The sequence below is a fragment of the Microtus oregoni genome, unplaced genomic scaffold, assembly GCF_018167655.1.
Source record: "Microtus oregoni isolate MIOR12 unplaced genomic scaffold, Mior012 000005F_ref0000423, whole genome shotgun sequence".
Lineage (NCBI taxonomy): Eukaryota > Metazoa > Chordata > Mammalia > Rodentia > Cricetidae > Microtus > Microtus oregoni.
The window spans coordinates 24,830,004-24,846,070 of NW_024543064.1; the positions used below are offsets into that span (position 1 = coordinate 24,830,004).

The following is a 16,067-nucleotide window of genomic DNA, read 5'->3' on the forward strand; positions in this document are numbered from 1 at the left end:
GGAAAGCAGAACAACGTCCTGGGGTGCTAGGTCTCCTGCTTTAAACTTCCTTTGTCCTCCCCAGCCAGCTCCCCTGGCCCTGCACCTGTTTCCCCCTTCCATTTTGTCCCTTCACCTACAGAGCAAACAGGATGGTCCCAGCCCTGGTCAGACATAAAGTTGTTAACCAAGGCAAATGAAGCCTGACTCCATCCAGCACCCTCATGTATTATATGGTGGCCCCAGAACCCCCCCTCCATTTATCTGTTGACGCACCTTCCTCCCCCACCCACTCTTCCCAGGGACAATGAAGAGACAAAGAAAGACGGTCAATTTCTTTTCTTACTCAAACATGTCACATGGATTAGTGAGCCGGGTGATCAATGCCTCCTCTCAGTCTGGATGAGGCCTCCCCTTCCAGAATCCTCCATGCCAGAGGCATCTACAGCAGAGCCCAAGGTGGGTGAGGAACCTGCCTTCCTCCCTAGCAGGTGAAACAGGATTTACCTGCCCCAGCCCAGCTCAGTTGCCAGTGGTACTGACCCTTAGGGACCAGCTCCACCTGCAAAGGTAGGTGAAAGAGCTGATGTAAATCCCCTCTGAGAAGGGGAGGGGAACTCCAATGGCCCCACAGGCAGGCAAGGTACCGATGGCATGATGGCATACGCCTCCTTCTGGCCTGTATCTGGCATCTATTTCTTCCCAGTCTATAACAGGAGGATTTAGGGGAGAGAATTTGGTTCCCTGAGCTAATATCCAGCCTCCCTCCACTCTTGACCCTTGTCAGTCAGCCTGGCCCTGTGAGGGGAGCCTGAGGTCATCACCTCTATAGAACAATGGGTACCTAAGTCCTTCGGATTCAAGAACAGTGTATTTAGAAGCTAATTTGGCCACATATCAAAGGCTACGTTCTCCAGTGTGCTTGACCAGCTAGAGAGCCAGTATAATAATCTCTCGGTTTGACTCCTATTGTGTTTTCTACTCTCTTGGTTCCAAACTGAAGAGGGAAATAGAGGCATGTTGGAGGAGGAGGGTACAGTGGGGAATGAGACAATATCTGTGGTCCCCGCCTGGGGCTCCCAGACCCCTCTGGGTCTTTAAAGGCAATAATGAGAGTTTGGGAGCTATTTTCAATATTTCAAGACTCCAAACAGAAAGTACATCTACCCATGATCAGGATGCACAGGCCAAATAAGTGCCAAGTATCTGCTTCAGGCTGGACCGGTTCCCAATCAGTGAGGTCACAGCTCTTTGTCTACGGGTCTGAGTTATGGCCCACTGGAGAGTCCAGAGGTTTGACAGTTAAAGGATGCCATGTCCCCAGCCCCCTCCACTTGGCTGCATGACAAACCCTCACCCCTTTGGCAAGACTGTGGCTTTGAAAGAGGGGACTGAAACGGGGTACATTTGGGAGAATGAATGGGGTAGCTTCAATCTTAAGCCAAAGGAATGAGAGCCCAAGAAAAGTGCTTTTTTTGGGTTCAAGGAACAGAAGCACTGAAGTTAAGAAAGGGAAGAGTTGGTGTCAGACTTAACACACAAGGAGGGCAGGAAAGGCCTTACTCCTCACCTGGATGCTGTTTTGCCCCCGCACAGCCTTATTAGTGAACTAGGGGCCTTTGAGTACTCTGCTGAACCTTGACCCACAACACTGCTTGCAAGGTGGCTGGGACTGAGGGATAGAGCTGACATGGGCCAGGAGACCTGAAAACTCAGCCACGGGACTGGGTAGAGAATCCATGTATCTCCTAAGAAATGCAGCCTGGGTCCGGGGAGCCAGTTAAGCGAGTCAAGTGTTTGCCACGCAAGTGTGAGTACCTACGTTTGGATCACCAGCCCCTGTAAAAAGCGGCATGTGAGCCCAGTGATGAGGAGGGGGAGGAGATGGACTCCTGGAGCTCACTGGACCTCCAGTGCAGGGCGGGGGGTGGGGAGCACTCAACATTAGCAGCCATGACACAGCTGGGTCATATCAGAGGCAGGAGAGGTGGCTAGGCCTCTCACCCCTGCCTAGGTGACAGAAGAGGAGTGGGAGTTGCTTTCTCTGTCCACGTGAAGGAGGGCTAGGAAGGTGATATGCCCTCTTTCTCCTCTAGCAAACGCTCTGGGCTCTTCTGCATGGGGGAAATGGGGCAAGGTCCCTGTGTTCATGCTGAGGACCACCTAGGAAGTGCACGCTGGGTTTGAGCCGAAGACTCAATCCTCAACCCAGCGCAACAGATGTTATAGATTTAGTTCCCGATGGAGGGTGGGCAAGAGCCTGTCTGCCTCAAGGGGAACTGTGTTCTCCAACATGCAGCTCACTGGCCTGTGTTTGGAGAGTGGTCCATGCACCCAGCCACCAGGAAATGAATCACTTCATTGCCTCGGTTTGCCTGTTGCTTGACATTTGGAACTGCAGGCGGGAGAGGGTGCCAGTGGCTCGGCCCCTCAGATATCTTCCATAACCGCTCTTATCCAGTTTTATCTCATCGGCTTTCTGCTCTTCGCTGCTTCCTCAGAGACATCAACTTCTCCCCGATTCCGATCTCGCCCAGACTCCTCCAGCTCAGAGAGGAAAGCCAGCCCTGGTGCTGCCCTATTGATTCATAGTCCACTCAGCAGGTCAAGAGAGGCATGAGGGACAAGAGAACTGTGGGGGCATGGGCAGGATAGTGGGTTCCCACAGTTCAGGACAAAGGGAATGTGAGTTCCAGGTCATGGCAGAAACAGAGACAGGTGCAGGCTGGAGGATTATCGGGAAGGTAAAACCCCAGAGGCTTCATTAGCAAAGGGGTAGATGAGAGAGGAAACTCAAGGGTCGCTTCTAGGTTCCTGGCTCAGGACGATGCATGGCTGCCAAGGTCATTCATTAAGGTGGAGCAAAGATGAATGTGGGGTGGTAAAGCAATGGGGCTCAGCGGGGGCAGGCACAGAGGGGAGCACAGACAGGAAGAATTCCTCTTGTGGCTCTTGAGCGCAGGCCATTCGTGGCTACGTGGGTCTGAAGAGCGGTGAGCAGTCCCCAATCCCCTCCAGAGACCTAATACAGCGACAATCAGCATTCGCATGAGGCAGTGAAAGCCCCAAGAGCCAACAAAATGGAGAATAAAAGCAGAGCCAGCCAAAGGGTAGGTAACATTGAGAAAGATTTAAGTGGGAAGGAGCCAGGAGGCTCTCCAAACCAAAGCGGGGAGGCAGGCGGAAAGACAGTAGGAAGGTCAAGAGGCTTTGCTGCCGCCAGACTAGTGATGGTCCAGAAGTCAAGAGAGCTGCCTGGAGTTGGTAAATAGGAAGTCACATGGTGCCCTAGGCTAGAGCACTTCCCCTGGGCCGAGGAGGGTGAAAGCCAGATGACAAGCCCTGAGAAAGGACTTGGCAGACGCTCTCGCAGGAAGGCAGGCTGGGCTAGGAGGGAGAGAGACAGGGTGAGAGCCAGAAGCGGATGCAGAGTCAGGGAAGGGTGTCAGCGTGTTTTTAAGATTCAAATCAAGCATGCTGCTGGGCTAAAGGAAACAGAGGGGCTGGCACACAAGGGAGGGCATGGGAGGGATGAGAGGGAGGGTCCTGGGCAGCACAGAGCACAGAATCTCCAGCCCCCTGCTGCCCACATTCAGTAGCAAGGCGCGCGTGCGCACACACATGCCCATGAGTGTCTACTTTTCCATGATGCAAGAGATGAAGAAGTTCAGCAAAGGTAGAGGTGGCAGGGAAACACCCCAGAGATGTGAACACTATCAAGATGGAACATTGTGTCCAGAAGAGACAACACACCAAAAACAGAGACAGATGGGAGGGGCTGCTGAGGGCTGGAGCAAGAGGGAAGGGAGACAGAGAATTGGTTCAAATTAACGTCCTGGGATGAAAATCTGATCTTTCTCTTTTCAAAGCCATCAGTTCATTCTTACTAACATTCAGGCTAACATCTACCTTAGTACTTCACTGTAACAGCGGCTTTCAGCCCAACACTTCTGTAATAATCAAGTCTTCCTGGACATAGTCTAACGAGAGCATATCCTCATTCCATATCTAAAGCATCCCCTGCTCTCTTGTCCTGCGTCTGGACAACCCTTCGTCAGGGAACAGCCACCATACAGAAAACAGAAAGAAAAATCCGCACTTGCTCTGGGAAGCAGCCTCTAGGATGTCCAATTTGATTGACAGCCACCTGATGAGCATTCACTCACAAAGTACTTGCTGAGCATCTCCCAGGCTGCAATGTCCCAGGTACTGGGGACAATGCTGTAAACTAAAGGTCCAAAGCTCGTCAGTGGACAAGAACACCTGCCAGGCACGTTGCAAGCACAGATATTCACAAGCATGGTAGTGAAGACACAATCTCCATCCATTTTACCAGTGCAAACAGAGGCTCAGGAAAACCTGAGCCCAAGCTTCGCTCGCAGCTGACTTTCAGTCCGAAGTTTGTGCTCAGAGAATTTAACACCTGTGCTCTGAGATTCTTGAGGGGGTTTTGTAAATTACCTATGGGTCTTGCTAAAATAGAGATTCGGATTCCATAGGGCATCAGTGGAACCTAGAGAGCTGAATGTCTAAGAAACTTCCTAGTGCCTTGGGACATGTTGCCAGCCAGTCTACTGTGCCTATTCTCCAGACTCACTAGTCTCTCCCTCATTTCCTGAATGACTGAATAAATGAATGGGTAGGTAGGCGAGTGGGTAGGAGGGTGGGTGGATGGATGAAAAGATGGGCAGGTAGAAGGGGGGATGAGTGGGGATGGGTGGGTGAATAGATGGATGGATAAACAGGTGAGTAGAAGGATGGGTGAGTGGATGGAAAGATAGATAGATAGATAGATAGATAGATAGATAGATAGATAGATAGATGATAGACAGATGGGTAGATAGATAGATGGACAGATGAATAGATAGATAGACTGATTGACAGGTCTATCCCTGAACCTCCTATTGTCTGTAGACTTCCGGTCTTAGCACTTCTATTTGCATAACTGACCATTTACCTCAGTTTCCCTGATAAGCGTCTGACTTTTCTCAGGGAGAGTTTTAAATACCAAGGACTAGGGCTTTACCAATCTGGTGACTTCTTCCCAAGTACTGGTACTTCCTTTCCCATCCAAGGGAGACTTGAAGGCTGGACTTGGCTGGTCCACTCTGGAGTTTCCTCCCACGCTGCCTCCCACTAGCAGTCCTGAGAAAAACAGGTAGGTGCTTCTGTCTGCTTTTCAACAAGCACTAAATCTAGAGGAGTGGGAATTCGTACACAAGGAAAACTGAACCAGGCTTCCAGAGTGTCCTGAACTATCACCTAACAGATCCAGTCTGGGGGAAGGACTTGGTGACCGGAGTTCCCACACCCCAGGGCTCGTGTGAGCAGTTCAGGAAAGCTAAGCTTACCCAGTCTCCTCTGGGAGCTGCACATCTCACTAACACATGCTGTCACCTCCAGGGTGCAGTGGCCTCAGGAACAGGGCTGGGACTGATGAGAAAGGTGAGGCAGAGGGGCAGGAAGTAGGGAGAAATATTGTGGCTGGAAAGGCAACTGCCGAGACAATGAGGACCTTCCTAGGTTCCTTCATGGTCAGGGTCACAGGGATGTAACCTCTGTGTGACACAGCGGAAGTTGATCTTCAGTAAACTTCCCTTTTGCCCCTGGAGAGCTGGAGAGCTGAGTGGCTCCTGGACAGGCACAGACAGAAGGGCAAATACATGAAAAATTCAGGGATCTGGCTTGCTCCTAGATACTCACTCAGAAGTTGAGAGAGACGGGTTGGGACTTGATATCTTAACTGGAAGATGTGGACTGGCTGAGCCTATGGACTCTTGAACTAAAGAAATCTCAAGTCTGGACTCTCCCCTCCTGCCTGTACTTGAACAAGGAACCGAATCTTCTTAAGCCCCAGTGTACCCAACTACAAGAAGACGCATTTCTTTGGAGAGCTGTAAGGTATACGGGAGAAAGGTGCAGCCCTCAGCATGAGAGTTCTGTGAGGAACAGTTCTGGGGAAACAGTAACGATGCAGAAGGATGGGTGCAAATGTCACAATCCCCCAAACAGCCTGATGCTCCAACATCCAAGCCTGTATCCCTGGAACCAATTAGTCACCTGCTCAGGCATGAAGAATCTGCAAGACGAAGGCAGCCCAGGGCAGCTAACCCCCTTCCTTGCTTTGCTTAGCGCTCCCTGGGCCTTGGGCACCTTTCAACTGTCCTTCAGGGAGTGAGTGAACCTGGTTTGAAATGGCGTTTGCATCTGTGTCCCAAGCTCAGGGCCACTTGGTTCTCAGTTAATGTTCTAGTGCGCTCTAGCCCTTGGGTCATAAACAGATGGCACAAGCAAAGGTCTTAAAACCCTGCTAGCTGGCAGAGCTGTTTGGGCTGAAGAGGGACTTGAGGAGAGGCCATAGAAGAGGTCCTGGGTTCAAGTTCAGGAAGAAGCTTGGCTCTGAGGAATAGTGATGGTTGGGTAGAAAGGAAGACGACCTCCAGAGACTGGGGGTCTCGATGTCCAAGGAGGAAAAGGACTAGGAAAGAGGGGATACGAGAAAGGAAAGGGGGGAAGAGAAGAAAAGAACAGGTCAGAAACCAAACTGAATGGTACCCATGCTCGCTCCGATGAGGTTGACTATGCAGTCTCCCCACACGTGGAAACCATGAAATGAATGTCTCTAAATCAGTCCCAGAAGCCTCCAGCTCTATTGTCATTTTTCTCTGGTGATGAAGACTTTGCGACACTCACGTAGAGGTAGCACAGTGACCTAGGATCCAGGAGTGGCTATTATTGACTTATGACAGCTCCTTCAGGCCCAGGAGGCTGGGGCACAGGGCAGAGACATGGGACAAACGGGGTCCTCTGAGCTTCTCCCAGCTCCCCTCTATGATCCTCTAAGGTTCCCCCAGCAGCACCTGTGTTCCCCAGACCACCTACAACCCCCTCTCTTCCTTAAGCCCTAATTTGCTTTTGTTGGATACTTAACCACATCAAAGAGAAAATTAACTAACACAGGGCACAGTTCAACATCATTAAAAACACTTGCAATTGTGCTACCCCTCACGGGTGTGCATTTGTTCCTTCTCTGCCACACACATTCAGGTGGCTACCACCTTTTATGTGAAAAATGATGCCGTGAACACATGTAAGATTTCTGAAGTCCATCTAGGGGCCTGGGACAGTGCAGGCCCTCAGTAAATGCCTGCAAAAGGCCTCTATTTTCTCATATTCTCTACGTGAAGCACCCATGGATTAATTAATTTTTTCTTTAACTGGGGTCTTCAAGAAACAAAGCCTTGAGCCAGAAGGGGGAACTCTTGGAGAATCTGTGAGCGCAGAATGGATAAGAGGGACCTGGGACTCTGTAAAACAATGGGCCAGGTGGGACTTATCCCCAAGCTCACCAACACACTCAGATTTCTCGGCTCCTGCCTTCCTCATAACACTGCTGACAATGAGGGTGTAACCCAGTTGGTATAATGCTCATTTAAAATGCAAGAGGCCCTGTGCTCAATTCTCAGCTTATAAACCAGGCATGAGAGTATATGCCTATAATCCCAGAATTTGGGAGGTCAAGGCAGAGAGAGTAGAAGTTTTCAAAGTCATCTTACATAGCAAGTTCAAGGCTAGGCTGGGACATATGAAACACTGTCTCCAAAAAAAAAAAAAAAAAAGTGATGTGTCAGACTGAGTCAGAGTGAAACGCCTCTCTCCAGAGAAAGAGGTGGCAAACAAGACAGAATAGCTTCAAAATATACAGATTTGCATATATAGATATGCAAATCAACCCCTCAAAATTTAATTTAGGGAGCTGGAAAGATGGTTCAGAGGCTAAGAGCATTGGATGCTATTCCAGAGGACACAGGTTTGATTCTCAGCACCCACATGGCAGCTAACAACTCTCTGTAACTCCAGTTCCAGGGCATCCAACATCCTCTTCTAGGCTATACAGGCACCAGGCACAAATGTGCACAGACATACAGAAAGGCAAAACACCCATTTACATGAAATAAAAATAAATGAGAGAGAGAGGGGGGGAGGGGGAGAGGGAGAGGGAGAGGGAGAGGAGAGAGGAGAGAAGAGAGAAGAGAGAAATATCCAATTTAGCAATTTGGCTAGGTCTCATGGTATAGGTCTATACTCCCAACTACTTGGAAGGCTGAGACAGGAGACTCACAAGTTCAAGCTCTGTCTTGGGTAACTTAGACAGATCCTGTTTCAAAGAAAACGTGAATGGGGAGAGGACTGGAAATGCAGTTCAATGGAGAACGCTTGCCTAGAATATTAGAGTTCAGTTTTCAACTTTGCAAAAACGACTATAATTTTAATACATATGCATTATCAAATCACAAAAAGAAAAGGCCAAGAGTAGACAAGTACACAGCAGACTTTCAAAGTGACAATGCAACAGTCATTCAAACAATGACATGTCACTTTGACCTCAAACACACGGCAGAATCAGAAAGTGTTGGTAATATTAAGTATTGAAGAGGATATGGGAAAGCAGAAACTCAAGGTACTCAAAGTAGAGCTGGCATATCAGCTGCTACAAAACACCATGGACAAACAACAGAAAATCAGCCTGCTTCTGGGGACCTCAGGCTCCCATTTAGAATAACAGAGTTATCATCAAGCAAGGTCCCAAAAAAGCGTGTAGGGTATACAAAAGGCACAAGCAGGTTCTTCAGAACTTTGTGCGTGGTCAGAGATCAAGGAAGGCAAGGGTGGAGGATTGAGTGCAGAAAAAATATAAATAATTCCTGGTGCAACACTGTCTCAGAAACCCAAGTCCCAGGCTAGACACACATAAGGAGCCCAGCGGGATCTCTTGCTCTGACTGTCCTGCAACTTGCTCTGTAGACCAGGCTGGCCTCGAACTCACAGAGATCCACCTGCCTCTGCCTCCCTGAGTGCTGGGATTAAAGACATCCAGCAGAATCTGCAAAACACAGGGTTGAGTAAAACAAGCAGGAAAATGGAAACAAGGAAATGTATAGAGCAATGTCATTTAGAAACACCCCGCCATACTGGGTAAGGACCATGCGTATTTCAAAAGGAATGGTGAGGGATGGGTAAATTTATCAAATAAATACATCAGGTGAGGTTGGAGACCTCAGCATAGATCTTGTCCCCTGAATGGATGTGTTTGGATGTGTTTTTACTTCTTCACGGTTCACAGCATACTGTTGCCAGGGGCCAGGAGTGTGGAAGCTGCACACAGGAGGTCTAGTGAGTTCTGGAGGGGAGGAGTTCTTTCTCCTTTCCCAGTTATGAAGAGCAGTTGTGCTGACTTTATAGCAGGGAAGATGGGTGAGGGATGGGATGCTGAGGTCCATCCTCACTCACTGCATGAGCACCCCAGGGCATAGGCAGGCAGATCGTGGGCCTCATTTCTAGAAGCTCATATGCATCAGGCTGATCAGGGGACAGAGCTCACAACGGTGAACTTTTGGGTTCTAGCGTAACAATTCTGGCTTCCTTCTGTTTTGTTGATACCGGAGCTTCTAAGTCCATCCTGAAATAAACAGGATGGGCCTTACTATTGCTCCCATTTTACAGGTAAGGAAATTGAGACCCAGTTACAGAGAGGAAATTATTTTCATTATCTCAAGGCCACACAGGTTGTGAGAGGCCAGACGGAAGCTGGAAGATTAACTTGCTGACTCCTGGATCATACAATGCCTTTCTCTTGGTCACTCTGCTGTGAACCAACCTTCTAGGATTGTACATACGACAGGAACCAAGAGGCCAACAAGCCAGGGTGTTATCGCGAAGGTTTTATTTGGGGACAGTTTAATGGGGAAAATAAAGCATTACATTCTCACCCCCTCCTCTCCACAACGTATCAGACACACCCACTCATCCCCAATCCTGCCAATCTCTGAGTTTCTGTCCACCTCTGACCTCCACTGTCACCTCAAATGGCACTGTATGATTGTCAATGGGACTCCAGCTGGGGCGGGGGTAGAGCAGAGAGACACAGGCAGCGCTAGAGAGACAAGCCCCCAGACGCCTGCCTGCATCAACTCTACCATACCCACTCATCTCCGAAAGAAAGAGCCATCGATCATGCCACACAAAATGCCTGCACGCCCTCTGATAATACACCCCACCAACGGTCTAAATTTCAGTCTCCGCTTTCTCCTTCCAGAGCTACAACCGTCACACTTGCTTACTTTCGATCAATAAAGAGATGTCGCTACTTAATAGTGGGACTTACTCGGTTTTTCTATCTGGAAACCTAGAAGACGGACACGATTCCCATCTTGAAGTTTCTGGATCATAATTGCACTTAAGTGAGTCTGAAGGAGACACTGGCAGAGAAAAGGGCTCTTTGTGCAGCAACGTGAGCCCTAGACGACACAGAGTGTCTCAAATAAACTTCTAAGAGACATTGGCACTCTCAATAATTGACCTATGCTATTTTTAACATCACAAAAAAATCCTTGTGATGATGAGTATGTCTAGGAGAGGACCGAGATCCCTTTAGAGATCAGTTCGGTTTCAAACTTTCCAACGATATAGCAACAAGCGATAGGTAAAAAGTAAAATGGGGTTTCCGGTGGGAAAACTCTCCCCAATAAGGAGAATACTGAGTCAATGCCCCCTGCCCCACCCAGGCATTTAAATGTGGATGGCTCAAAAGCAGACACAAAGGAGTTCTGTGTACCAGACTTGACATTAGTGGCCATGATACTCCTGGCTCATGCCAGACGCATTTCTCTGATATGGCTCCTGGTGGTGGTCACCCAGGACTCTCCCTGAAGAATGCTCTATTATAGTTTGGATAGGGAAACCCACAGTATCTTGGGATCCATTCCATGTGGGAGAAGAAGGTGCAAATGAAGGCTTTGTTACCCTAGAAACTTCACAATCCAGGCCAGAAGTTCACGGTGTCTTGGAGAGGAAGACAAAGGTCCTCCTGTCACACGACATCAGGCGACGACCTAAGCGCCCATGTCGCAGTTCTACCTAGACAGGAGCCCGAAGTTTAAGAGCAACGTGATTTTACCATCATCTCTGAGACAGCTGTATGGACGATGGAGGAGCCTTGCTTTTTAATGACTACAAGTTTGGGATCCAGGGCAGAAGGATTCCAAATGGCTTACACTTCTTGGATTTCCTGAGAAAAACGGCGTCTGGAGGAATGTGTAAGGGCTCTCAAGTCAGGTAGACCTGAGTCCAAACTGCGCCTGGGCCGCTGCTGTGCACACTGAGTTAACACATGCCAGAGCCTGAGCACACACTCGCCAGGGAGTTCTTGGTGCACCTCGGCTACAGGTGTAACTCCTCTGGCCGTCCACACAACTTCCTGAGAACCCCAGCTAAAGGCACACAGCCTCCCTGGAGGGCTCCTTTGTCCTCCACGTTGCTGCTGGGACCCACCTTCCCCTTTAAGCAACACCTTCCCAAGGCAGGTACAGTCCAAGTCGGCTGCCTGAATAACTTGTCCCCTTGGAGGTGAGGGCTCTGTGCCTTAGCTCTGAAGCTCAGCCTAATCTCCAACAGGAGCAGGTGTTCTGCTGACTCCCGCTGGCCTGACACGGGCAATGACGTGGGTAAGCCAGGAGGAGCTGCTGCCGAAGCCACCTGCTGGAGTCTCCAGGACCAGCAGAGCCCATCAGTGTGTCAGACCCCGTACACTAGTTTCCCAGTCCCTTTGATTCAACAAAGCCACACAAGTCACCAACCCTGGACAGGGCCAGCACTGCCTGCTGTACTGGAGTCAGCCTTGGTTTTTTTTTTTTTTTTCGGTTTCTTTTTTTAAACCATGAGCCCACAAATTAATTATAAATGAGATTCCAAACCCAAACACATCTTGGTGACCGAACAGTCAGTTACCTTTTTTTTTTAGACATTGCCCTGTTGGGAGCTAGGGGCGTTGAGGACTTGTTGCGTTGCTTCTAGAATCTAGGACACTAGCTCATCAACCTGTGACATTTAGTTGTAGAGCAAAAACAACTGGGAACGGAACTCGGTGTCTGTCACTGCGTCACCTCTACAAACCAGCTGGCTCTCTTAGTCCCTAAAACTCGGCTTTGCTTCATCAACCCCTGGGAAGCTCTCCAAGGAAAAGAATATGAGAACCGTCTGCTGGGGGAACAGCTAGCTGTCCGTCAGACACCAGCTCCGTGCTCAGCAGACCTCATGCAGCTGGGTGCTGGGGCTACCAAGAGAAATAAAACCCTGTCTCTGCTGCGGGAGAGCTCATGGGTCAGCAGTTGAGGCAGGCAAACATGTTTCCATTTCCTTGGTACCACAGTAGAACACTGGTTCCACGTGGCGCAAGAGGCAGGCTGAAAGCCGGTACTTAAGAAACAAGCAAGACAAAAAACATCAACTGGGATTCATTCCTCTTAAACCATAAAGGTGAGGACATAGAAGAAAATCAGAACTCTTTTTTTTTTTTTTTAAATCAGAACTCTTTACAGGTACGGTACACTCCTTGGGAACGAAGGGACACCCCAGCCTTTTAAAAACGCAGTTTCTCAATCCAGAGAAAGGTAGCTGTGCTTGAGAAGAACTAAGGGTGTCGAATTGCAAGTCTCCATGGCCAATGATGCAGAAGATGGGGGTCCACCTAAGACTATGAGATGGGTAACTGGGCAGTTCTGGCAGGGAGGTATGAGAGCAATTATCTTAGGAGGGGAGCACCAAGGTAAGGCGCCCCAAGAGCAGGTGGATGTACAGGCTGAATGGACTGACTGTATCTACGAACCAGGAAGCCAACAGACGTATCTGGAGACGGATCACAGGACATAGCTGTCTGGAAGCTTCTGAACAGTGTGAGAGGACTGAGCAGGGATGAGCTCATCTGGGGAGTGGGGACAGGGTGAGAAAAGTGATAGCTCTGGGACACAGTGCTTCAGGGAGAAAGCTGAGTGTTAGAGAGTGGGAGGCACAGAAATACAAAATCCCAAAAGCCCAGAAAAGAGAGACTTCAAAAGAAGTGGCTCAGAGTGGCCAAGGCCACAGAGAGTAGGCAGGGGAAGTGCAATGGGATTGGCAATGAGGAGGCGCGCAGTGATCTCTTCTAGAACGCTTCAATGCCAGGCTGCTGGAGTGACTGGAAGCAGGGGGTGAGTGAATATCCCCTTGGATATTGGGAAGGTAGTTAAATGAGGTTAGGAAGGCCAAGTGTTTTATGATCTGATGTGAACGATACACTTGCTTACAGGTCAAGAGGAAGCAGGTTTCAAAGAGGGAAGTAGAAGGGGCGGGTAACTAATGAGAGGAAGGAGGCTGGGGTTCAAGGGAAGTGGGGGTCGGAGTGTGATGAAAGGCAGGCAGAAAGGATGAAATGGAAGGAGACAGGCATGGATGAGGAAAACACACACACACACACTGTACACGTGCCCCCCCCCCCCCGCAAATCCTCGTGTTCACTATATCCGGCAGCCCCCTAGCCAAAGGAGGTGCTCAATCCCCAAAGCATCTTCTACAGTCAACAGTGTGAAGAGATCACAAAAGGAATGTCTTTCCTTCCCCCCATGCCTCACACACCACATCCTGCAGATCTGTCACTAACTCTATTTTCAAATGTCTGCTTGGCTGCAAGGCCAGACAGTGTGTGGAAACGCACAGGAAAGCTACTGAGAGAAACAAGCCAGAGCTGGGCCTGCCAGAGTGCAGCTGCCCCTCCTTGAGACACACACACTCTCCAACTTATATACCTACCCAAGAGACAACGACAAATGGGTCTCAAAAAGGCGGCCTTCCAGCAATGCTGAACCCTGTGAAGGCCCGGGTGAGTCGGCCTTTTTCTCTCTCCAGGGACCTGGCATACTCAAGGGGGCATGGCAAACCCAGCAAGAAAAACAAATTTGGCAATCCCGAACGAGTTCCAGTTGCCCAAGGCAGAGAGGGCCCTGGCCTGGACAACCATTTAATGGGCTCTACAGCACGTAACAACGGAGCCCACAGCCCATGTGAGAAGTCTTGGTGACTAGAAAGAAGCAATGGTGTGAGCAGCCTCCGGGTGGGTGTGGGTGTGTGAGAGGCCAAAGCTGAGAGACAGGTGCACCACGGGCGCCCCTCTCTGGGTGTCAGTAGCTATGACTCCTTAGGTGAACTGAGAAAGTCCGGTCTAGAAGGGATAGACAGGCAAGACTGTCTTGGGGAGCCCTCCCTCACAGGGAACCCCAACATTGAATGACTACGGGACGGATGGCAAGGTCTGAGTTCACAAGATGCTGGAGGCCAGAGAGAGCCTGAGAGTTTTTACCATTTACTCGCTGGACAACCATGGGTGGGGTACACTTTCCAAGAAGCGACAGGGTTTTGGGATGGCCCAAGCCAAGGCTTCAGAGGGTCAACCTGTAGTTTTAAAATACCAAACAAACAAGCAACAACAAAAGCGCTACTCTATGCCGGAGTGTCCCGGCTCCAGGCCCAGGCATCAGGTACTTGGGGTTTTCTTTCCCAGCGGGTGTTAGCATCCAGTATCCAGCGAAGAGAAAATGCAGCTCCGGGCATCCCTGCTTGGACTGGTCCCCTCACAGGCACAGAGAACTTTCTAGGTTGTTGGTAAGCTTCAGAAGGTGCCATGGGGAAAGTAGGAGAGAACCAGTTGAAACCAGTAACCTTTAGTGTGTCTGGGTTCACTAAAAGGTCCACGTGCCTCCCCCCTCCCACTACTAACTGTAAGCTGCAGCCAGACATCCATCCTAAAGTCCCAGGACTCTCCGCACCCTTCAAGACTGTCCCGACTGGCTTAACGAGACCGGGTCCTGCCACCCGCGCCACGGTTGCCGCAGCCCAGGCGTTCGGCTGCAGCAGGGCGCGGGAAAGGGCACTTTGGCGCGGAGTGGGAACCAAGCAAGGGGGATGTGTCGGCACGGACCCTGGCGGCGACATTCGCCTTCCTCCCTCCCAACTCAGCATGATCCCTGCCTCCACCTCTAGTGGTTCAGCCCCTACCAACCACCCCACGTGAGCCCTTCAAGAAAGATTTCACGGGACCCCCGACCTGGGTGCGCGCCTACCTGCATCCCGCCCCCAGCCCGAGCACCGAGGGGGCGGAGGGCATGTGAAGAGGGGGGAGGAGACCGCAGTCTCTGGGCTGCTTGGGCGGGGGCAACGGCTTTGGTCTGAGAAAATGGGCGGGGGCAGGGGAAGACCGACCCTGCAGACGCGGAGGGGGCGCGCCAAGCCTCTCTAACCCCCGGGACGGGCGTGCTAGGCAGAATTGGGGAGCGAATGGGGGAGTAGGGCTCCGGGAAAGTTTATACCGGAAAAGCCTGGCACCTTATGGGGCTGGGAGACTGGAGAAACTGAAGCCACAATCCAGGTGCCCCGCAACCCGGGGAGGGGGGGATGTCTGTCTCCCAGGCCCCACAAACTGGCCGGACCCGGCCAAGTTGCGGCTGGGCTTGGGGACGTCCATGAGGGTAGAGGTGAGGACGTGGTCGAAGATGGAGTGGAGGTTCTAGACAGACAGAGGCGAATATGAGAAGCAGGGTGGGTAGTCAGGAGGAGGAAGCCAAGCTGGGGTGGGGGAAGGGACTGGGACCGCGTCGAGGTTGGGTGGGCTCGGGTGGGGCGCGCGGCCCAGCCGGACTCACCCGCGGCAGCCGAGGCACTGAGCAGCCCCCAACCCAGCAGCAGCAGTAGTGGCGGCGGCGGCGGTGGCGGCGGCGGCGGCGGTGGTGGCGGCGGGCGGCCCCAGCGACTCCCGGTGCCCGGCACAAGCGCCCAAATCCCGGTTTCGCCGCGAGCCCTCCCTGCCGGGCAGCCGCAACATCCCTGCTCCGGTGCCCGCGAGCGCGGCATGGCGCGGCCGGCAGCCCGAGGGAGAGGCTCCGCTCGCCGCTGAGGAGAAAGGAGGTCAGGAGAGCTCTGAAGCTTTTTTTTTTTTTTTTTTCTTTCTGCTTCGGGAGGAAAAAAAAATCCCGGTACGCGGGAGCCCTGAGCTTCTGCGGCTGGAATGAACCAAGTGTCCGCCCGGCCGGGGAGAGGCGCGCTGCGCTCTCGGAAATGACTCGCTCCAATCCCGCTTCGCGGGGTTCGCGCCGGGGGGCGGGGGGGTGAATTATCCCCGGATTAATCACTCCGGAGCCGCTTCTCCGCCGCTCCAAATGCTGGGGGTGGAGGCACAGCTAAGGAAAAAAAACGGGGGGGGGGAGTTTCAGCGCCACCCGCAC

At 51.2% G+C, this 16,067-nt stretch overlaps 1 protein-coding gene across 4 annotated transcripts in view; it reads right to left on the minus strand.

The window, feature by feature from the left end:
- Csmd2 (CUB and Sushi multiple domains 2) overlaps positions 1 to 15,747 on the minus strand; it is a 560,352-nt gene extending 544,605 nt beyond the window's left edge. For 3 of the 4 annotated variants that reach the window (XM_041651748.1, XM_041651747.1, XM_041651746.1), the window contains exon 1: positions 15,489 to 15,747. In XM_041651748.1, the coding sequence (XP_041507682.1) occupies positions 15,489 to 15,696 (208 nt within the window). In that variant the 5' untranslated portion in view covers positions 15,697 to 15,747. The remainder of the gene's footprint in view (positions 1 to 15,488) is intronic. The other variant, XM_041651749.1, reaches the window with a different exon arrangement.
- Between the last annotated feature and the right edge of the window lie 320 nt (positions 15,748 to 16,067).